This window comes from Mustelus asterias, unplaced genomic scaffold (assembly GCF_964213995.1).
Source record: "Mustelus asterias unplaced genomic scaffold, sMusAst1.hap1.1 HAP1_SCAFFOLD_1350, whole genome shotgun sequence".
NCBI lineage: Eukaryota > Metazoa > Chordata > Chondrichthyes > Carcharhiniformes > Triakidae > Mustelus > Mustelus asterias.
The window spans coordinates 59,949-82,236 of NW_027591295.1; the positions used below are offsets into that span (position 1 = coordinate 59,949).

The window sequence follows — 22,288 nt, forward strand, 5'->3', positions numbered from 1 at the left end:
GCTCTGCTGAGGAACAGCATTCTGTAGTTAGACAAAGAATCCCACAGTGCAGAAGGAGGCCATTCAGCCCATCGAGTCTGCACCGACCACAACCCCACCCAGGCCCCATCCCCACGCATTTACCCCTGCCAATCCCCCCCAACACTCAGGGGCAATTTAGCATAGCCAATTCACCTAACCAGCACATCTTTGGAGTGTGGGAGGAAACCCGCGCAGACACAGGGAGAACGTGCAAACTCCACGCAGACATGTCAGAGTTGAACCTGGGATCCCTGGCGCTGTGAGGCAGCAGTGCTAACCACCGTGCTGTTTTACCTCAGTCCTAAATGCGCTACCCGGTACCGAGACTGTAACCCCCATGTTCTAGACACCCTCTTTCTCCCCCCCCCCCCCCCCCCCGCAGCCAGAGAAAACATTATCCCTGCATCCAAACTGTCCACGTTCTTGTGGGTTCTTAATGTTTCCCATCGTGGTGAAAAATCAGTGAAATCAATGCATAGAACGTTGTTTGAAAAATATTTTTTATTCATGTATTTACAAAATTGGCAAAAGACTAGTACAAACATGGCTTTTAAAAAAAAAACATTATTACCACACCGTTTGATCTCTTTGTCTCAATCTGTAATTATCCCTGAACTGACATGTCCACCCCACCCGGTGTGAGGGCTCCGACAACCCCGTAGCAAAACCTCACTGCGTGTCCCCCTCACTCAGTCCAGCGATGGCCGCAGTGTGGCGCTGTGCATACGTAGTACAGCCTCATAGCGTCCTGCAACAGGGAGGAAGAAGACCCTGTTCAATGCATGCTTCAAACTCGCAAGCCTTTTGTCGCCAACAATGAATCACAAACACCACTGGGCTCACGCACAGAAAGCACATTTTCCCCGGGCTCCCTTTTAAAGCCACAATGGTTGCGAAAGCTGATTTGAAAATACCCACAGTACACAAAATGAGGTCAGACAGTCCTGATCAAGATCTCAACAGGCCCGTGCTCACAAGTGGTTGAACTGTCTGCTTTTTCGGAGAGAAACTTCCTGCTTTCAAGGTTTAAAGCTTTAAAGCTTATTTACCTGTGTCACAAGTAGGCTTACATTAACGCTGCAATGAAGTGCTTGCGAAAATCCCCTAGCCGCCACACTCCGGCGCCTGTTTTGGGTAACACCGAGGGAGAATTTGGCACCCTGACCAGCACGTCTTTCGGACCGTGGGAGGAAAGCGGAGCACCCGGAGGAAACCCACGGGGAGAACGCGCAGACTCCGCACAGACAGTGACCCGAGGCCGGGAATCGAACCCGGGTCCCTGGGCGCTGCTGTGAAGCAGCAGTGCTCACCCGCTGTGCCGCCGTGCTTTTTGATACTGTGGGAGACACAAATTTTACACCACAATATACTTTCCCTAATTGTGAAAAACTTTTACTACATCCCCGCAATGTTTAGGTTTTTTTTTTGCAGAGCGAGACTCAAGTTATCCTGGGAATCCTCATTTTTGAACAGTTAAACAGATAGAGTGTAGTCTAACGCACGATGATGCCAGATTCCCATAACATTGTAATCCAGGGTCAAACTTAAGCTTTTCATCACCCGGGATACCTTTCATAGTCTCACAGCGTACACACGGCAAAAAAGAACACACACCCAGAGTAATAAGTGCTTACTCATTCTCCTATTTTCTCGGGCTACACATTCTGACTCAAGAGACAGGCATAAAGACAGGAGAAAAGTGACAGCTACGTGCACTTTGTGGGCTAGGCAGCCCAGGGTTTAAGCGGCGGTTACAATGGCTGTTGGGGCACATGCAGGTGGTTGGATAGGGGTGCTGGCACTGACAAGTCACTCGTACATTGTCAGCAAACGGTGCCGACACTCGCTTTCAAAGTTTAACACACCCTCCTCTCCCCTCTTAAAATGGAAAAAAAAAATTGCAGTTCAGCTTTCTTTACAGAAGGACAAGTGCTGACAACAAAATAATGTGTTTGTTTTGTGGCCTCTAACAAGGAGGCAGTGGCGTACCGGTAATACTTCAGTTTTAAAGTTTATTTGTCGGTGTCACAAGTCGGCTTACATTAACACTGCAATGAAGTTACTGTGATAATCCCCTAGTCGCCACACTCCGGCGCCTGTTCGGGGTAACACTGAGGGAGAATTTAGTACCTAACCAGCACGTCTTTTGGACTGTGGGAGGAAACCGGAGCACCCGGAGGTAAACCCACGCAGACACGGGGAGAACGTGCAGACTCCGCACAGACGGTGACCCAAGCCGGGAATCGAACCCGGGTATCTGGCGCTGTCAGGCAGCGGAGTGAACCACCGTGCTGCCCACCACAGAATCTCCACAGTGCAGGAGGCCATTTAGCCCATCGAGTCTGCACCGAATCTCCGACAGAGTATCTTAACCCAGTACCTCTCCCCCACCCTGTCCCTGTAACCCCATAACATTGACCCATGGCCAACCCAGCTGACCTACACATCTTTGAGACTGTGGGAGGAAACCGGAGAACCCGGAGGACACCCACGCAGACACGGGGAGAATGTGCAAACTCCACACAGACACGGAGATCTGGGTGTGCAGGTCCACAGATCCTTAAAGGTGGCAGCACACGTGGAAAAGGTGGTGAAGAAAGCATACGGCATGTTTGCCTTCATCGGACGGGGCATCGAGTGTAAAAGTTGGCAAAATATGTTACAGTTGTATAAAATGTTGGTTAGGCCACATTTGGAATACTGCGGCCAATTCTGGTCGCCACAATGCCAGGAGGACGTGGAGTCTTTGGAGAGAGTACAGAAAAGGTTTACCAGGATGTTGCCTGGTATGGAGGGTATTAGCTATGAGGAGACGTTGAATCAACTGGGATTGTTCTCCCTGGAAAGATGGAGGCTGAGGGGTGACCTGATAGAATTTTATATAATTATGAGAGGTATGGATAGGGTGAACAGTTGGAAGCTTTTTCCCCAGGGCAGAAATGACAATTACAAGGGGGCACAAGTTCAAGATAAGGGGGGAAAGGTTCAGTGGAGATGTGCGGGGGGAAGTTTTTTCCACAGCCAAGTGAGGTGGTTGAGGCAGACATGTTAGTGACATTTAAGACGTATCTGGATAGACACATGAACAGATGGGGAATAGAGGGATACAGGCGGTTGGTCTAGATAGGACAACATGGTCGGCGCAGGCTTGGAGGGCCGAAGGGCCTGTTCTCATGCTGTACTGTTCTTTGACAGTCACCTGAAGCTGGAATTCAACCTGGGTCCCTGGCGCTGTGAGGCAGCAGTGCTAACCACCGTGCTGCCCCCACTGACGTCAGACTAGAAATCCTGAGACCCAGGATAATCCTCTGGGACCTGGATTCGAATCCCACCATGGCAGATGGTTAAATCAATAGAAATCTGGAATTAAAAGTTTAATGATGGCCGTGAAACCATTGTCGATTGTCATAAAGACCCGTCTGGCTTACTAATGTCCCTTTAGGGAAGGAAATCTGCTGTCCTTACCCGGTCTGGCCTACATGTGACTCCAGAGCCACAGCAATGTGGTTGACTCTCAACTGCCCTCCAAGGGCAACGAGGGATGGGCAATAAATGCTGGCCCAGCGACGCCCATGTCCCATGAATGAATAAAAACAGAATCCATCTAACATATAATATTTGTTGGCATAAATGGTTTGAATATATACTTTTAACATTTCTGCAAAGGGTTCCAATACTGTACCTCAGCTCTCGCACTGTGTGACTGGAAAAAGACAGCTTCTTTGTGTCCACACCTGCAACAATATTTAAAAACAGCTGTGTGACGTTAGTGTACCTTCAAGAGGATTTAAAAAAAAAAAATTCATGCCCACAGCCTTAGGTGAGGTCATTGTTGGGAGGAAGTAAAAACTGTGGGCAAGTCAGGGGTTTTACAGCTTTTCATTTTGTTTTGGCAGCAGTGTTAGAGATAGTCTTAGAAGCAAGCTGGAAAGGAAGTCTCTTCCTCTCTCTGTTTTGCTTTGAAAGTTTTACCGGTTAGCTGAAAGAAAGGCTTGTTGCCAGGCTGCAGTAAAGACTCTGTGCTTTGGGGTTTTGGGGGAGCTGATCTGACGACAAACTGCTCCGGGTTTTCAAGATCATTTGAAATCAGCATTCAACCCAGGGAACTGGATTCCAGTATCATGTGAGCATTAGCCTGTGCAGTGATAAACCTGTTCGAAGGGTTTTGTTTATTGGATATTGGTTTGGATCGGAACATATGATATATATTGGTTAAGGGTTAAACATTATTGTAGTTGTTTTGTTTTCGCTTGTAATTGATAAAGTTTACTGCCAATTTTCGTTCTGTGTATGTTAACTATATTCTTAAATAAACTTTGTTTGATAAAAGCTCCCTGTGGCGCTTTTGAATCACACCTGAAGTGGAACATATCATGCTTATCGCAGCCAAATTCAAGGTGCAAAACCTATGCTTCGTAAAACACTTTGGAGCTTCTAACCTGAACCGTACATAACAGCTGTAGCAGGTTACAGGGAGGCACAGACTGATGAAACAAGCAGACAAAATGTAATCCATGACAACGTGATGTGAAACATTTAGCTGGGAAGAATGAGCTGATATATGCTGAATGATACAGTGTGAAAGAGGTGCAGGAACAAAGAGACACGGCGGGGGGGGGGGGGGTGCCTGTCTACAAATATCTGAAGGCGGCTCGATCAGTTCATAGAATCCCTACAGTGCAGAAGGATACCATTTCACCATCGAGTCTGCACCAACCACAATCCCACTCAGTGCCTATCCCTTTAACTCCACGTAGCTATCCTGCTAATCCCCCTGACACTAAGGGGCAATCCGGCATGGCTAACCCGCACATCTTTGGAGTATGGGAGGAAACCGGAGTACCCGGAGGAAACACCCACGCAGACACGGGCAGAACATGCAAACAGCAAACGTGCAATTTGAGAAGGCGGCTAAAGAAGCACAAGGGTCCTTGGCTTTATTCACAGAGGCGCAGAGTACAGAAGCAAGTTGTGCTAAACCTTTATAAATCAGGAGTTATCGCTCAGTGGGAGCAGTGCGTCCAATTCTAGCACCACACTGTAGGAAGGCTGTTGCTGCCTTGGAGGAGATACAGGGAGATTTACTAGATTGGCTCCAGGGGTGAAGAGCTTCAGTTATGTGGTGAGACTGGAGAAGTTATGCTCCTTAGCGTAGAGAGTTTAAGACTACATTTGGCAAAGGTGTTCAAAATCCCAAAGGGTTCTGACGGAGTAAACAAGGAGAATAGGTTTCCTTTCCAGGAGGGTCAATAACCAGAGGACAAAGTTCGAAGTAATTGGCAAAGGATGACACAAGGAAAAGAGAATCCTGTACAAGTTCCGACTGCTTTCCCTTTGATGGAGGCAGATTCAATGGTAACTTTAAAAAGTTACTTGAAGGGTGGCACGGTGGCTAGCACTGCTGCCTCACAGCGCCAGGGACCCGGATTTGATTCCGGCCTTGGGTCACTGTCTGTGCAGAGTCTGCACGTTGTCCTAATGTTTGTGCGGGTTTCCTTTGGGTGCTCTGGTTTCCTCCCACACTCCAAAGATGTAGGTGGATTGGCCATGCTAAATTGTTCCTTAGTGTCCAAAGATGTGCAGGTCAGGGGGATTAGCAGGGTAAATACGTGGGGTTACGGGAATGGCCTGGGTGGGATGCTCTGTCAGGGAGTCGGTGTGGAATTGAAGGGCCCAATGGCCTTCTTCTGCACTATGGGATATAATGAAGAGAAAGGAAATACAGAGCTATGGGAAAAATCGAGGGAGGGGGATTAATTCAACAACTTTAACAAAAATCCGGTATCTACCGTATTAAGATTGAGTTTTGAAGCCTTGTTTGACTGTAGTGAGTTCACCAGTTCATGAGACCTCCTCATCCACTGCTTTTAATCAATCTGATTGGTTTATGAGAATTTCATGTCCTTCCCAACCACCCCTACTCCAATCATCCCCCCCCCTCCCGCCCCCCATGACAAAACTGGACAGGGGGTCAGAACTCCACACGGTGGCAGCCGGCGCTCTACCTAACAATCCCACCGCCCTTCCAGCTCACAGGTCTAAGGCCCTAGGTTCCCTCCGTAAGCCTCCAATCCCTCTGTCTCCAGCGCCTTGAGCCAGAGTCCCTCGAGCTCGGTGACGCAGCATCTGGTGTCGTGCTTCCCGGCAGCACGCGGACATCGTTATCTACTGAGCCCGCCTCTGCTGCAGGCCTCAGGCGCACACCCCACCTGCTCTGGTTGACAGGTGCAGGGCTCAGAAGAGGGGTAAGAGCAACCACAATAATTATCACAAGAAGGTACAGCTTGGGAAATACACATTACTGCCAGGCCAGTGTGCTGATAGAAGCAAGGTGGAGGTCAGGAGGAGGTAGACAATGGGCATCATGTCGTTGGCATCTTGGAGAGGATACAGCACTGTTCTAACAGCCCTGTCCTTGTCTAGGGCGGCGCGGTGGCACAGTGGTTAGCCCAGCCCGGGTTCGATTCCCGGCTTGGGTCACTGTCTGTGCGGAGTCTGCACGTTCTCCCCGTGTCTGCGTGGGTTTCCTCCGGGTGCTCCGGTTTCCTCCCACAGTCTGAAAGACGTGCTGGTTAGGGTGCATTGAACCGAACAGTCGCCGGACTGTGACGACTAGGGTATCAGTGTGGTGTGGCTCAGAAACACCAAAGAGTTCAACAATCGCACCCATCTTTTATCTTCTCCTCATAAGACCATAACGCATAGGAGCAGAAGTCGGCCATTCAGCCCATCGAGTCTGCTCCGTCGCTCAATGAGATCATGATTGATCTGATGTGACTATCCTCAACTCCACTTTCCTGTCTAACCCTCATAATCCTTCGATTCCCTTACTGATTAAAGATCTGCCTGTCTCGGCCTTGAACATACTGAACGCCCCAGCCTCTACAGCCTCCTGCGATAAAGAATTCCAGATTCGCTCCCCTCGATAACCCAAGATGGGATTTTCACTCACCTTGGGCTATCTGAGAAAGTTAAAAGTTTATTTATTGGTCACAAGTAAGGCTTACATTAACACTGCAACGAAGTTACTGTGAAATTCCCCCTAGTCGTCACAGTCTGGCGACTGTTCGGTTCAATGCACCCTAACCAGCACGTCTTTCGGACTGTGGGAGGAAACCCACGCAGACACGGGGAGAACGTGCAGACTCCACACAGTGACCCAAGCCGGGAATCGAACCCGGGCTGGGCTAACCACTGTGCCACCGCGCCGCCCTAGACAAGGACAGGGCTGTTAAAACAGTGCTGCATCGCGACTTACTTTGGGCACGGGTGGTCTTCTGTTCGAGGCAGTGTTGGATCCTGTGCCACATCAGCTATGATTTGGGTCAATTCACTGTCAAAGAGGAAAAAGAAAATCACCTTTGTGAATACAATGTGGATGCACTGGACAAAACAGTGCAATAACTCTTGCTGCAAAGTGCAACCACGCAAAGCCTAGGACCAGATATTTGACAAAATCAAAATCAAGGGACACAGAGACTGTCGAGTCAGAATTACAGTAAGAGTTTTAACAACACCAGGTTAAGGTCCAACAGGTTTATTTGGTAGCAAAAGCCAAAATGTTAAAATGAGTCAGAATTAAGCCAGTTTTATAACACTTTTGCTTTTCTTCTTATTGGGACATGGGCGTCGCTGGCCGGGTCAGTATTTATTGCCCATCCCTAAATGCCCCTGAAAGGGCATTTAAGAGTCAACCACATTGCTGGGGGTCAACTGTAGGCCAGGCCGGGTAAGGACGGCAGATTTCCCTGCCTAAAGGTACATTAGTGAACCAGATGGGTTTTTCCAACAATCGACAATGGTTACCGGTGTAATCCTAATTCCAGATTTTCAAAATTGAATTCAAATTCCACCATTTGCCGTGATGGGATTTGAACCCGGGTCCCCACGGCATCACCCTGAGTATCTGGATTACTAACCCAACGACAATACCACTACGCCACCATCTTCCCGCTGAGCGCATGTCCCAGACACTGTGGTATTAATGACAGCAAGGTCAGTAATCTCTGTCCCTTCTCCACTGGAAGCAGCAGTGACTTCTAGAGTCCGGACATGAATAGAGTAAACACAGTAAGAGTTTTAACAACACCAGGTTAAAGTCCAACAGGCTTATTTGGTAGCAAATGCCATTAGCTTTCGGAGCACTGCTCCTTCGTCAGATGGAGTGGATATCGATGTCTGTGTCGATTTGTGCAATCTTCTTGGAGATCCTCTCCACTTGGAGCCGGCAGTTTGCGGTGTCGATGGTAGTCATGATGTGGAGATGCCGGCGTTGGACTGGGGTAAAGGAGCAGCGCTCCAAAAGCTAATGGCATTTGCTACCAAATAAACCTGTTGGACTTTAACCTGGTGTTGTCAAAACTCCTACTGTGTTTACCCCAGTCCAACGCCGGCATCTCCACATCACGAGTAGAGTAACGCAGAGGCTTCTGTCAGTGATGTCTCCTCCGGAGGATGCACTGTCGAAACTCTCCCTGGCTGCAACCATTGAACTGCCGAGAACTTTAACCCCTGCGCTCTCGTTCTCATTATTACACACTCTGAGAACATTGCAGCATGAGGTTTTAACTGGGATAAATAAGATTGACTAAGTTTCAATCACTGTGACGTGGTGATGCCTGTGTTGGACTGGGGTAAACACAGTAAGAAGTCTCACAACACCAGGTTAAAGTCCAACAGGTTTATCTGGAATCAAGAACTTTCGGAGCGCTGCTTCTTCACCTGAGGAAGGAGCGATGCTCCAAAGCCTCGTGATTCCAAATAAACCTGTTTAACCCGGTGTTGTGAAACTTTTTACTGTTCCAATTGCTGCTAAGCACCGGCGCTGGCCCCGAGAAGCTAGTTTTATATTTGCAGAATGTCAAACTACTTTGCATATATTGAAAACAATTTTTCTTTTAATTTGGTTTATATTTTAGCATTCACCTCAATCCAATCAAAATCATTTAGATTTCAATCTGAATTGCTTCATAAGTGAAGAGATTCGCTGCTTCCAATCTCCTGCTTTATGCTCTGTGAGAATACTTCAACATGACTGGCTACTTAGTCTGCTTCATGGAAACCCCACAGTGCAGGAGGAGGCTATTCGGCCCATCGAGCCTGCACTGACAACAATCCCACCCAGGCCCCTTCCCCGTGACCCCACACATTTACCCTGCTAATCTCCCTGACACTTTATCATGGTCAATCCAGCACATCTTTGGACATTAAGGGGCAATTTAGCATGGCCAATCCACCTAACTGTACATCTTTGCACTGTGGGAGGAAGCTGGAGCACCCGGAGGAAACACACAGAGGCATGGAGAGAACACGCAGACAGTCAGCCAAGGCTGGAATTGAACCCAGGTCCCTGGCGCTGTGAGGGAGCAGTGCTAATCACTGTGCTGCCCTGCCTGGCAGGGTGCTGGATGTCTGGGAATCCCCTTGACTTGGGGCCAGACTTGAAGTGCAATTGGGAAAACAGCGCCTTGGAGATTGGTGGGAGGCGACGTGGAGGAGTTTCCTTTGAGGGCAGCAGCAAGCACCATTTCCTCACTGCAGACTGCAAAATACAACGTAGTGTCTCTGCATAGCTCACTGAGGTCCCCTCATGACAAAGACACAGCATTGCAATATTTTACCAAATGGTCTCTGCGAAAGTACAGAGTGTAGATCATGTACATTTTAAAATTTATTCATGGGATGTGGACATCGCTGGCCAGAGCAGCATTTATTTCCCATCCCTAGTTGCCCCTTAAGGCGGCAGTGGACCTGTAACAAACATAAATCCTTTGATAGCCTGATCAGGCACGGTGGCGCAGCGCTGCTGCCTCACAGCGCCAGGGACCCGGGTTTGATTCCCAGCTTGGGTCACAGTCTGTGCGGAGTCTGCACATTCTCCCCATGTCTGCGTGGGTTTCCTCCGGGTGCTCCGGTTTCCTCCCACACTCCAAAGATGTGCAGGTTAGGTGGATTGGCCGTGCTAAATTGACTCTTAGGGTATAGGTTAGGTGGACTAGCGGGATGGGGAGGGTGAGCCTGGTGATGCTCTGTTGGAGAGTCGGTTGACTCGATGTCGATGGGCTGAATGGTCTCCTTCTGCACTGTAGGGATTCAATGAATCTATGATAAGTTAATCTTTTGGGACTAAAACATTCCTCGGATTTGCTCACATTCAGACATAGAAACATCCTGTACAGTTCACTTTTAATCTTTTTACCCCCATTTCCCCTCAAGGTGGAGTTCCCAGGTATGGAGTTGTTTGTCATTTCTAAAAATTCATTTTACGGGATATGGGTGTCACTGGCTGGGTCAGCAGATCACCAAAGTGGCCTTTTTACATGTGCAAGTATGGAGCGTACAATTGTGTGTCATGTCCACGTAACAAATAGGAGCAGGTGCAGACCATTTGGCCCATCGCACCTGCTCCACCACTGGCCGATCTTGGGTTTCAACTCCACTTTCCTGTCTCATAATCCCATAATTCCCAGAAACCAAAAAGCTATCCATGTCAGCCATGAATATATTCAGGGATGGAGCATCCATAGCCCTCTGGATGAGAGAATTCCAAAGATGCAACACCCTTTGAGTGAAGACATTGCTCCTCATCTCACTCATAAATGATTGGCCCGTTATCCTGAGACTGTGACCCCGGGTTTTAGATTCTCTGACCAGCAGAAACAATCTCTCAGCATCCAGTCTATCAAGCCCCCTTCAGAATCTTGTGGGTTTCAATGAGATCGTCTCTCATTCTTCTAAGCTGAACCCAATTTAGTCAACCTCCTATTATAGGACTACTCCGCACCCCCCCCCCCTCCCCCGCCCAATCCCAGGGACCAATTTAGTGAACCTTCGCTGTACCACCTCCATACTGGGTGCCATCACCATGACAACGGATTCTACCCTGTCCTGAGTGCACACTGATGTATTGGAACCATACCTCGACTACTGTGTACGGTTTGTGTCTCCGTACCCAAGAGAGGGTACACTTGTCTGCGGACACGTACTAACCAACTCAAGAACAGCTTCTTCCCTGCTGCCTTCAGACTTTTGATGGGACCTACCTCGCATTAAGTTGACCTTTCTCTACACCCTAGCTATGACTGCAACACTACATTCTGCACCCTCTCCTTTCCTTCTCTATGAACGGTATGGAACAGCTTCTTCCCTGCTGCCGTCAAGACTTTTGAATGGACCTACCTCGCATTAAGTTGATCTTTCTCTATAGCCTAGCTGTGACTGTAACACTACATTCTGCACTCTTTCCTTTCTTTCTCTATGCACGGTATGCTTTGTATAGCGCGCAAGAAACAAAAGTTTTCATTGTATGTTAATACACGTGACAATAATAAATCAAATCACTTGTCTTAAGAGGAGATCCAATGAAGATTGTTTCCTGGGGATGAGACGGTCGACCTGATCCAAGGGTAATGGTCTCAGGGTCAGCAATTTGGGACTTTGACGGGGAGAATGTCTTCACACGTATGTTTGTGAATCTTTAGCATTCTCCATCCCAGAGATACTCAGTCGATGGGCATATTCAGGGTCAAAGGTAGGGTTCTGAAGACTGTGGAGGAACTGTGGAATACAGGGTCAAAAGTAGGGTTCTGAAGACTGTGGAGGAACAGAGAGATCTTGGGGTTCATATCCACAGATCTCTAAAGGTTGCCACTCAAGTGGATAGAGCTGTGAAGAAGGCCTATAGTGTGTTAGCTTTTATTAACAGGGGGTTAGAGTTTAAGAGCCGTGGGGTTATGCTGCAACTGTACAGGACCTTGGTGAGACCACATTTGGAATATTGTGTGCAGTTCTGGTCACCTCACTATAAGAAGGATGTGGAAGCACTGGAGAGAGTGCAGAGGAGATTTACCAGGATGCTGCCTGGTTTGGAGGGTAGGTCTTATGAGGAAAGGTTGAGGGAGCTAGGGCTGTTCTCTCTGGAGCGGAGGAGGCTGAGGGGAGACTTAATAGAGGTTTATAAAATGATGAAGGGGATAGATAGAGTGAACGTTCAAAGACTATTTCCTTGGGTGGATGGAGCTATTACAAGGGGGCATAACTATAGGGTTCGTGGTGGGAGATACAGGAAGGATATCAGAGGTAGGTTCTTTACGCAGAGAGTGGTTGGGGTGTGGAATGGACTGCCTGCTGTGATAGTGGAGTCAGACACTTTAGGAACATTTAAGCGGTTATTGGATAGGCACATGGAGCACACCAGGATGATAGGGAGTGGGATAGCTTGATCTTGGTTTCAGATAAAGCTCGGCACAACATCGTGGGCCGAACGGCCTGTTCTGTGCTGTACTGTTCTATGTTCTATTCAAGACAGAGATAGGCAGATTTTTGAGCACAGGTTCACAGGCCTCAGAGGAACCGTGATCAAAGATCATGAATAGTTGAGCAAGCTCAAGCGGCGATATGACCTACTGAGACAATACTGTATCTTTAAGAAATGTATTTGTCATGCAGGATGTTTTGTAGCAGTTCATTTCTTTATTAACAGAGCTGTTCTGTCCGTATACAGTAGCATCGCGGGGCTACTGCAGCAGCATAATTGATTTTAATTGCTACAATGTTTGTTTTAATCTGAACTAATGCAGGCTTCTGTTATTTTGCGTATTCCCCCTGGGATATTGGTAATGAGGCTTGATCAGGTTGATTGACAAGTAAGGTCATATGACTAGGTACAGCTAGGCTTTCACAGAGAACTCCTGGCAGTCTGCTTTTGGGATCTTTACAGAAAGGTCGCTTTCTCTGCATCTCTTGCTCTGTCTGAGTTGGGAGACTGGAATCTGCCAGGAAATAAATATTTTTCTCTGAGATTCTACTGTTTGGGGGTGGAGCTTTCTCTGCAGGAGAATTAAAAGACGAGTGTCTATCTGAATCCCTCTCCAGAAAAGGCTGGAAATCTAGGGCAAGCGTAAGCATCTTTCTGTGCTAACTGGTTCTGAAGGAGAGATTTATGTCTGTGGGGGATACAGCTAAAATGGAACAGTAGAGATAACTAGCTGTTAAGAGCTATACTTTGGCATGTTTAAGTATTTTCACTGCTAATTCTTTTTATTATTTTCTGTGTTCTTAAATATAGTTTGTTTTGATAAAAGCTCCCCAGTGGGTCACTTGAATCATACCTGGAGTGAGACACTTTATGCTCACCCTAATGCCAAAGTCAAACGTAAAAGTTAGGGTCTTAGCCCACTTCATAATATACCTTGGAGTTTCTGATCTGGTCCTTAACACTACTCCCAATTATGTTCTTACACAGCCGAGATCCAATGGTGCGGCAATTGGATCAACTCTACACAAAGCCCAGGGCACGTGGGACCCGACTGCGATCAGACAACTCAGCAGAGATCCAGACAGAACCTGGGTCGCTGTGGCTCAGTCCCACAGTGAGCATTTAACAACAATGTTCAAGGGAGTGGCCGGGAATGGGATGGATCACAAACCGATCATACACACGCACACTCGGTAATTTCAGCCTCAGCATCTCCGATGGTGGTGCCAGTCTTGGATTTAGCCGGAATCTCACTGGGAGGTTCAGTTACAGTTTACTGTTGGCAGCAGTTACAACGGTGTGTTGCTGAAACTCACACGAAGCAGACACGAGTGATACTTACTCAACTTCGTGCGTGATTTTGTTGACATAGATACAGCTATTATCAGCTTCTTGTTGGTAGTCACAGTTTCGACACTGAAATGGAAACCGAGTATTTGGGTTACACAGACTGTCCATAAAAATCAAAGCATCAATATATTTTTCAGCATCACGCGGAAAGTATGAAAACGCCTCTACTTTCTCAGAAGACTAAGGAAATTTGGCATGTCAGCTACGACTCTCACCAACTTTTACAGATGCATCACAGAAAACATTCTTTCTGGTTGTATCACAGCTTGGTATGGGGCTCCTGCTCTGCCCAAGACCGCAAGGAACTACAAAAGGTCGTGAATGTAGCCCAGTCCATCACGCAAACCAGCCTCCCATCCATTGACTCCGTCTACACTTCCCACTGCCTCGGCAAAGCAGCCAGCATAATTAAGGACCCCACGCACCCCAGACATTCTCTCTTCCACCTTCCTCCGTCAGGAAAAGGATACAAAAGTCTGAGGTCACGTACCAACCGACTCAAGAACAGCTTCTTCCCTGCTGCCGTCAGACTTTTGAATGGACTTACCTTGCATTAAGTTGATCTTTCTCTACACCCTAGCTATGACTGTAACACTACGTTCTGCACTCTCTCCTTTCCTTCTCTATGAATGGTATGCTTTGTCTGTATAGTGCGCAAGAAACAATGCTTTTCACTGTATACAAATACATGTGACAATAATAAATCAAATCAAAAATCAAAGAACGGATCGGGTAACGTTAAAGGACATCCTTCCACATCTATTCAGCAGCTAACCACTATTAGCTCAGCAATGGTAAGCCATCTTTAGGATTGAGTGGGGTGACAGGTCAGACAATGTAAGAGTTTTAACAACACCGGGTTAAAGTCCAACAGGTTTATTTAGTAGTAAACACCATTAGCTTTCCGAAAGCTAATGGTGTTTGCTACTAAATAAACCTGTTGGACTTTAACCTGGTGTTGTTAAAACTCTTACTGTGTTCACCCCAGTCCAGCGCCAGCATCTCCACATCAGGTCAGACAATAGCAGACTTGGAAAACATGATAAAGCTGAGAAGATAAATCAAGCAGCTCGAACGTAAAGTCATCGACCCAAAACATCAGTGCTGTTCCTCTCCCCACAGATGCCGTCAGAGCCCCCCCCCTGGATGTTTCCAGCAATTTCTGTTTACAGGCAGTGTTTAGATGAGATCAGGTTTCAGTTCCAAGTGATGGATACACAGAAGGGAAAGCTATTACAGTTTTGCTGTCCTGGAAGACAATGCACGAGGCTGTTTGACAAATTAGCAACGCAACACTTGGTGAATTTTACCCCTTCACTCCTGAATGGAGACACTCGCACACACCGGGAATTCAGGGGGTGCAGAAGCACTGATGTCAATTGCAGCACCAAGCAGCTCATAAGATCTGGCGGAGTCGGTGGAAGGAAACCCAAAAGGTCCTGCTCCGTGTGGGCTGGTGTTACACTGGGCAATGTCTTTATCGGCTAGATCAATGGAGGGAGCCTCACCTTAAACGTTCACTCACTCCACCACTAGTCAAGGGTAAATAAGCAAGGGGCACACAGAGTTAGGGTAAGAGTAGAAAGCTAAGAGGGGAGCTGAGGAGAACCGTTTTCACCCAGAGGGTGGTGGGAATCTGGAACTCGCTGCCTGACAGGATGGTGGAGTCAGAAACTCTCGTAACATTTCAGAAGTAGTCTAGATATTCACTTGTGCTGCCATAACCTTCAGGGCTATGGACCAAGTGCTGGAAAACTTTGTTAACAGGCATGGATGTGATGGGCCGAATGGCCTTGTTCTGTGCTGTAAATATCTATGAATCTAAAAGTAAATAGAAAGTGCCTTTGCTGCATGGGACACTCCAGAATCATCCAACTGCTCACAGTTAGTGCCTGTCACACTGGTGGATGTACACAAGGATCACACAACATTACAGTATGTTGGGCTATGGATCAAGTGCTGAAAGATGGGATAAATGCGGTCAGAACTTTGTTAACAGGCATGGATGGGATGGGCCGAATGGCCTCGTTCTGTGCTGTAAGTATCTCTGAATCGGTAAAGTAAATAGAAAGTACTTTTGCTGCATGGGACACTCGAGAATCATCCAACTGGGCAGCACGGTGGCAGAGTGGTTAGCACTGCTGCCCCTCAGCGCCAGGGACCCGGGTTCAATTCCCAGCTCGGGCCCCTGTCTGTGTGGATTTTGCACGCCCCCCCCCCGCCCCCGCCCCCGTGTCTGCGTGGGTTTCCTCCAGGTGCTCTCACAGTCTGAAAGACATGCTGACCCGAACAGGTGCTGGAGTGTGGCGACTAGGGGATTTTCACAGTAACTTCACTGCAGTGTTAATGTAAGCCTTACTTGTGACTAATTTACTTTACTTTTTACTAAGCGCATTTCGCTTTTGCAAACACCGGCAAGGTGCGTATTTTATCAAGAAAGACGACGTAGAAGATAGGAGCAGGAGGAGGCCATTCGGCCCTTCGAGCCTGCTTCCCCATTAATTATGATCATGGCTGATCATCCAACGCATTAGCCCGATTCCCACCTTGCCCCTGTATCCTTTGATTTCCTTTGCCCTAGAGCTATATCTAATTCCTTCTTGAAAACAACAATGTTTATCCTCAACCACTTTCTGTGGCAGCAAATTCCACAGGGTGACCACTCTAGGATTGAAATGAGAAATTTCTTCACCCAATCAGTCTACCCTGTACCCTTCGACTGTGACCCCAGTCAGGTCCAGCTGTGGACAAGGTTGGAGAATTCGGCCTATAAACATTATCCCTACCCTCCGCTCCCTGACGGTGCTACCCTTCCTACTGGGTTCTGGACAACCCCCACCACGAGGGACATCCTTCCTGTATCCACCCTGTCCACTCCTATTAGGATTTTATAAGTTTCTATGAGATCCCCTCATTTTTATAAACTCCAGCGAATACAATCCTAACCGACTCAATCTCTCCTTGGACATCAGTCCCACCATGCCAGGGATCAGAGATAGCTGGGCGCCTGCTCACAGTTAGTGCCTGTCACACGGGTGGATGTACACAAGGATCACACAACATTACAGTATGTTGGGCTATGGATCAAGTGCTGAAAGATGGGATAAATGCGGTCAGAACTTTGTTAACAGGCATGGATGGGATGGGCCGAATGGCCTCGTTCTGTGCTGTAAATATCTCTGAATCGGTAAAGTAAATAGAAAGTACTTTTGCTGCATGGGACACTCGAGAGTCATCCAACTGCCCCAGCTATGTATAATTCGCTTTTACAAACACTTGTACAGGTGCACATTTTATCAAGACAGACAGACATAGAAAACAGGAGCAGGAGGAGGCCACGCGAGCCTGCAGGGGACACTCCAAAATAATTCAACTGCCTCAGCTGGGCGGGACAGCGGTTAGCACTGCTGCCCTCTTTTTAGGTCAAACCAAATAAACAAACTCAGATTAAGTCAGGACAAAGTAAAAAGGGGCAGCTCCCCAAAAAGAGGGGGAACAGCCCGAACAGAATAAAGGACATCTGTTGATCTATTTTGAAACACATCTCAAACAATTGCGTTCAGGGTGGAAGAAAAGCAACACCCCCAACAGGGACTTGAACCCTGGACCCTCAGATTAAAAGTCTGATGTTCTACCGACTGAGCTATCCAGGCTCCCTTTTTTTTCCTCACAGCTCCAGGGACCCGGGTTCGATTCCCAGCTTGGGTCTGTGCGGAGTCTGCACGTTCTCCCCGTGTCTGCGTGGGTTTCCGCCGGGTGCTCCGGTTTCCTCCCACAGTCCGAAAGACGTGCTGGTTAGGTGCATGCATTGACCCGAACAGGGTGCTGGAGTGTGGCGACTAGGGGATTTTCACAGTAACTTCATTGCAGTGTTAATGTAAGCCTTACTTGTGACTAATAAATAAACTTTAAGCATGTCGACCGGAGTTTCCATGATTTAATTTACTGGATCTTCTCTCTTTCGAGTGCAGTGACAGATACGTTGCTGGGCGACGTGTTACCAACCTAAATGACCTACAGGATGTTGAATTTTTAATGTAAATACATTGACCCGAAAGGCAATTAACTGTGTGTGTGTGTGTATGTGTGTGTATGTGAGTGTATGTATGTGTGTGTATGTGTGCGTGCATACGTGTGGTAGAAATTATGAAACTCTTCTGCCCCCACCCCCCCCAGCCTCAAGAAATGCACAGAGTACATCACTTGGCACACTCTGTCCTTACTCTCCTAAGCTTGAGGAATGGCACCTCACATCACCTTGCCAACAACGAGTTTCAGATCTTAACCTCTGCCCTCTTTTCTTTTTTGGCCAGTGGCTGTAGGCGATGAGTCTGTGACGGCCCACTCACTCGCCTCGGTCACCGCCTCAGACCACTATCCACCAAAGCCTGAATAAATAGACAAACTAAATAACCTTTAAACTCACCGCATAAAGCAAGATCCGATTCTCTTTATCTTCCTTTGGGTACAGCATGTTATTACTAGCAAAAGAATAAAAATATGTCAATAAGTTTAGAAAATGACAGACTAAAAGTTATGATGTGGAGATTCCGGCGTTGGACTGGGGTAAACACAGTAAGGAGTCTAACAACACCAGGTTAAAGTCCAACAGGTTTATTTGGTAGCAAACGCCACTTGCTTTCGGAGCGCTGCTCCTTCGTCAGGTGAGTGGGAGTTCTGTTCACAAACAGGGCATATAAAGACACAAACTCAATTTACAGAATAATGATTGGAATGCGAGTCTTTACGGCGAATCAAGTCTTAAAGGTACAGACAATGTGAGTGGAGAGAGAGGTTAAAGAGATGTGTATTGTCTCCAGACAGGTCTCCTGTGGACAATGTTGGAGAATTCGGCCTCCAGTCAGGTCCAGCTGTGGACAAGGTTGGAGAATTCGGCCTATAAACATTATCCCTACCCTCCGCTCCCTGACGGTGCTACCCTTCCTACTGGGTGCCTCCATTCTTATTTCAGATTTCCAGCGGCTGCAGAATTTTGCTTTCCAACACTACTTGCATTACCTGCTGCCCCTGTCCTAACTCACAGTGTGTCCCGGGGGCTCCCCAAGGCTCAGTGATCTACACTGGCTCCCAGTCAAACAATGTCAGGGTTGTAAAATTCTCAACTTTTCATTTCCAAATCCCTCCGTGGCCTCACTCTTTCCTTTCCCTGTAACCACCTCCAGCCTCACAACCCTTCGAGATCTCAATATTCCTCTAACTTTGGCCTCTTGAACATCTTTAATTTGAATCACAGTCATTCCAGTGCAGGCCATTCAACCCATTAAGCCTGCACTGACTCTGAGTATGTTACTCAGGTCCAATCGCCAAAACCCTACTTAATTATCCTGCTTTTCCAACCGACACATCTTCGGACGTTAAGGGACAATTTAGCATGTCCCTTAGACAATCCACCTAACCTGCACATCTTTGGCCTCTTTTAAGGTCAAACCAAATAAACAAACTCAAATTAAGTCAGGACAAAGTAAAAGGGGGGAAGGCGGGGTGGGGGGAAGGGGGGGTGCGGGGTGGGGGGGAAGGGGGGGGTGCACGGAGGGGGGAAGGGGGGGTGCACGGAGGGGGGAAGGGGGGGGTGCACGGAGGGGGGAAGGGGGGGGTGCACGGAGGGGGGAAGGGGGGGGTGCACGGAGGGGGGAAGGGGGGGTGCACGGAGGGGGGAAGGGGGGGGTGCACGGAGGGGGGAAGGGGGGGTGCACGGAGGGGGGAAGGGGGGGGTGCACGGAGGGGGGAAGGGGGGGGTGCACGGAGGGGGGAAGGGGGGGGTGCACGGAGGGGGGAAGGGGGGGTGCACGGAGGGGGGAAGGGGGGGGTGCACGGAGGGGGGAAGGGGGGGGTGCACGGAGGGGGGAAGGGGGGGGTGCACGGAGGGGGGAAGGGGGGGGTGCACGGAGGGGGGAAGGGGGGGGTGCACGGAGGGGGGAAGGGGGGGGTGCACGGAGGGGGGAAGGGGGGGGTGCACGGAGGGGGGAAGGGGGGGGTGCACGGAGGGGGGAAGGGGGGGGTGCACGGAGGGGGGAAGGGGGGGGTGCACGGAGGGGGGAAGGGGGGGTGCACGGAGGGGGGAAGGGGGGGTGCACGGAGGGGGGAAGGGGGGGGTGCACGGAGGGGGGAAGGGGGGGTGCACGGAGGGGGGAAGGGGGGGTGCACGGAGGGGGGAAGGGGGGGTGCACGGAGGGGGTAAGGGGGGGTGCACGGAGGGGGTAAGGGGGGGTGCACGGAGGGGGGAAGGGGGGGTGCACGGAGGGGGGAAGGGGGGGTGCACGGAGGGGGGAAGGGGGGGTGCACGGAGGGGGGAAGGGGGGGTGCACGGAGGGGGGAAGGGGGGGTGCACGGAGGGGGGAAGGGGGGGTGCACGGAGGGGGGAAGGGGGGGTGCACGGAGGGGGGAAGGGGGGGTGCACGGAGGGGGGAAGGGGGGGTGCACGGAGGGGGGAAGGGGGGGTGCACGGAGGGGGGAAGGGGGGGTGCACGGAGGGGGGAAGGGGGGGTGCACGGAGGGGGGAAGGGGGGGTGCACGGAGGGGGGAAGGGGGGGTGCACGGAGGGGGGAAGGGGGGGTGCACGGAGGGGGGAAGGGGGGGTGCACGGAGGGGGGAAGGGGGGTGCACGGAGGGGGGAAGGGGGGTGCACGGAGGGGGGGAAGGGGGGGTGCACGGAGGGGGGGAAGGGGGGGTGCACGGAGGGGGGGAAGGGGGGGTGCACGGAGGGGGGGAAGGGGGGGTGCACGGAGGGGGGGAAGGGGGGGTGCACGGAGGGGGGAAGGGGGGGTGCACGGAGGGGGGGAAGGGGGGGTGCACGGAGGGGGGGAAGGGGGGGTGCACGGAGGGGGGGAAGGGGGGGTGCACGGAGGGGGGGAAGGGGGGGTGCACGGAGGGGGGGAAGGGGGGGTGCACGGAGGGGGGGAAGGGGGGTGCACGGAGGGGGGGAAGGGGGGGTGCACGGAGGGGGGGAAGGGGGGGTGCACGGAGGGGGGGAAGGGGGGGTGCACGGAGGGGGGGAAGGGGGGGTGCACGGAGGGGGGGAAGGGGGGGTGCACGGAGGGGGGGAAGGGGGGGTGCACGGAGGGGGGGAAGGGGGGGTGCACGGAGGGGGGGAAGGGGGGGTGCACGGAGGGGGGGAAGGGGGGGTGCACGGAGGGGGGGAAGGGGGGGTGCACGGAGGGGGGGAAGGGGGGGTGCACGGAGGGGGGGAAGGGGGGGTGCACGGAGGGGGGGAAGGGGGGTGCACGGAGGGGGGGAAGGGGGGGTGCACGGAGGGGGGAAGGGGGGGTGCACGGAGGGGGGGAAGGGGGGGTGCACGGAGGGGGGGAAGGGGGGGTGCACGGAGGGGGGGAAGGGGGGGTGCACGGAGGGGGGGAAGGGGGGGTGCACGGAGGGGGGGAAGGGGGGGTGCACGGAGGGGGGGAAGGGGGGGTGCACGGAGGGGGGGAAGGGGGGGTGCACGGAGGGGGGGAAGGGGGGGTGCACGGAGGGGGGGAAGGGGGGGTGCACGGAGGGGGGAAGGGGGGGGTGCACGGAGGGGGGAAGGGGGGGGTGCACGGAGGGGGGAAGGGGGGGTGCACGGAGGGGGGGGAAGGGGGGGTGCACGGAGGGGGGGAAGGGGGGGTGCACGGAGGGGGGAAGGGGGGGTTCACGGAGGGGGGAAGGGGGGGTGCGGGGTGGGGGGGAAGGGGGGGTGCGGGGTGGGGGGGAAGGGGGGGTGCGGGGTGGGGGGGAAGGGGGGGTGCGGGGTGGGGGGGAAGGGGGGGTGCGGGGTGGGGGGGAAGGGGGGGTGCGGGGTGGGGGGGAAGGGGGGGTGCGGGGTGGGGGGGAAGGGGTCCATGTCCCAGGGTAGGGTGGGGCAGGGGGAGTACTGAGGGGAGGGTTTTGGGGTCTGTCTCCTCCCTGGGGGGGGGGGGGGTTATTATTTGGACAGAGTTAAAGGTTTACAGATACAGGCTGGAATAAGATGGGGGCTGGGGGGGGGGGGGGGGGGGGGGGAGTATCAGGGCCCCTGTCCCGAGGGGGGGGGTATTTGGGGGGAGGGTTTAGCGGTATCTGCCCGGGGGGGGGGGGGGTGGTGGTTTATTATTCGCTCTCCTCACCATTCCTGACAGAATCGGATTCCCACGAATCCGGGCCCCGCGGTTCCCGCCTCCAGCTCCATCCCGAACCTTCCAGAACACGCTCACTGCGCACGCGCGGCGGCCAAAGCGCGTCAGAGCCAGAGCCCCAACCCCTGCCCGTCGCCCCGCCCTCTGTCCTTCGCCCCGCCCTCTGTCCTTCGCCCCGCCCCCAGCCCGGCGCCACGCCCTCTGCCCTGCGCCCCGCCCCTTTTACCGCCCCAGCCCCGCCCCCTGGAAGGTGTGGCTTTTGCTTCCAAATGAACCTGTTGGACTTTAACCTGGTGTTGTTGATCTTCTTACTGTCCCAACCCAACTCCCCGAGGCCCGACGTAGCCCCGCCCCCAGCCCCGCCCCCTGTCCCCAGCCCCGCCCCCTTTCACCACAGTAAGAATTCTCCCAACACCAGGTTAAAGTCCAACAGGTTTATTTGGTAGCAAAAGCCACACAAGCTTTCGGAGCTCTAAGCCCCTTCTTCAGGTGAGTGGGAATTCTGTTCACAAACAGAGCATATAAAGACACAGACTCAATTTACATGAATAAT

At 51.3% G+C, this 22,288-nt stretch overlaps 1 protein-coding gene and 1 non-coding gene across 2 annotated transcripts; both read right to left on the reverse strand.

Annotated features, from left to right (window-relative positions):
- Nucleotides 1–504: 504 nt before the first annotated feature.
- On the reverse strand, nt 505–21,865 carry polr2i (RNA polymerase II subunit I). The gene is made up of 6 exons (XM_078206194.1): nt 21,727–21,865; nt 18,054–18,108; nt 13,620–13,693; nt 7,280–7,354; nt 3,704–3,755; nt 505–769 (listed from the first exon to the last, which is right to left on the reverse strand). Exons 1-6 carry the CDS (start codon nt 21,786–21,788, stop codon nt 707–709), a joined length of 381 nt encoding a protein of 126 aa, XP_078062320.1. The 5' UTR covers nt 21,789–21,865; the 3' UTR covers nt 505–706.
- On the reverse strand, nt 17,207–17,280 carry trnak-uuu (transfer RNA lysine (anticodon UUU)). The gene has a single exon. It is a non-coding gene; the product is annotated as a tRNA-Lys (tRNA).
- Nucleotides 21,866–22,288: the final 423 nt, after the last annotated feature.

Bases quoted from the DNA above. Each gene is read 5' to 3' on its own strand.
- polr2i (XM_078206194.1), bottom strand. From the start codon at position 21,788: ATGGAGCTGGAGGCGGGAACCGCGGGGCCCGGATTCGTGGGAATCCGA. The intron at 7,355-13,619 runs GTAAGTATCACT...CCTCTTTGACAG, and splicing joins AAAATCACGCACGAAGTTGA to TGAATTGACCCAAATCATAG. The intron at 770-3,703 runs GTACAGTATTGG...TCCCTGTTGCAG, and splicing joins CACACAGTGCGAGAGCTGAG to GACGCTATGAGGCTGTACTA.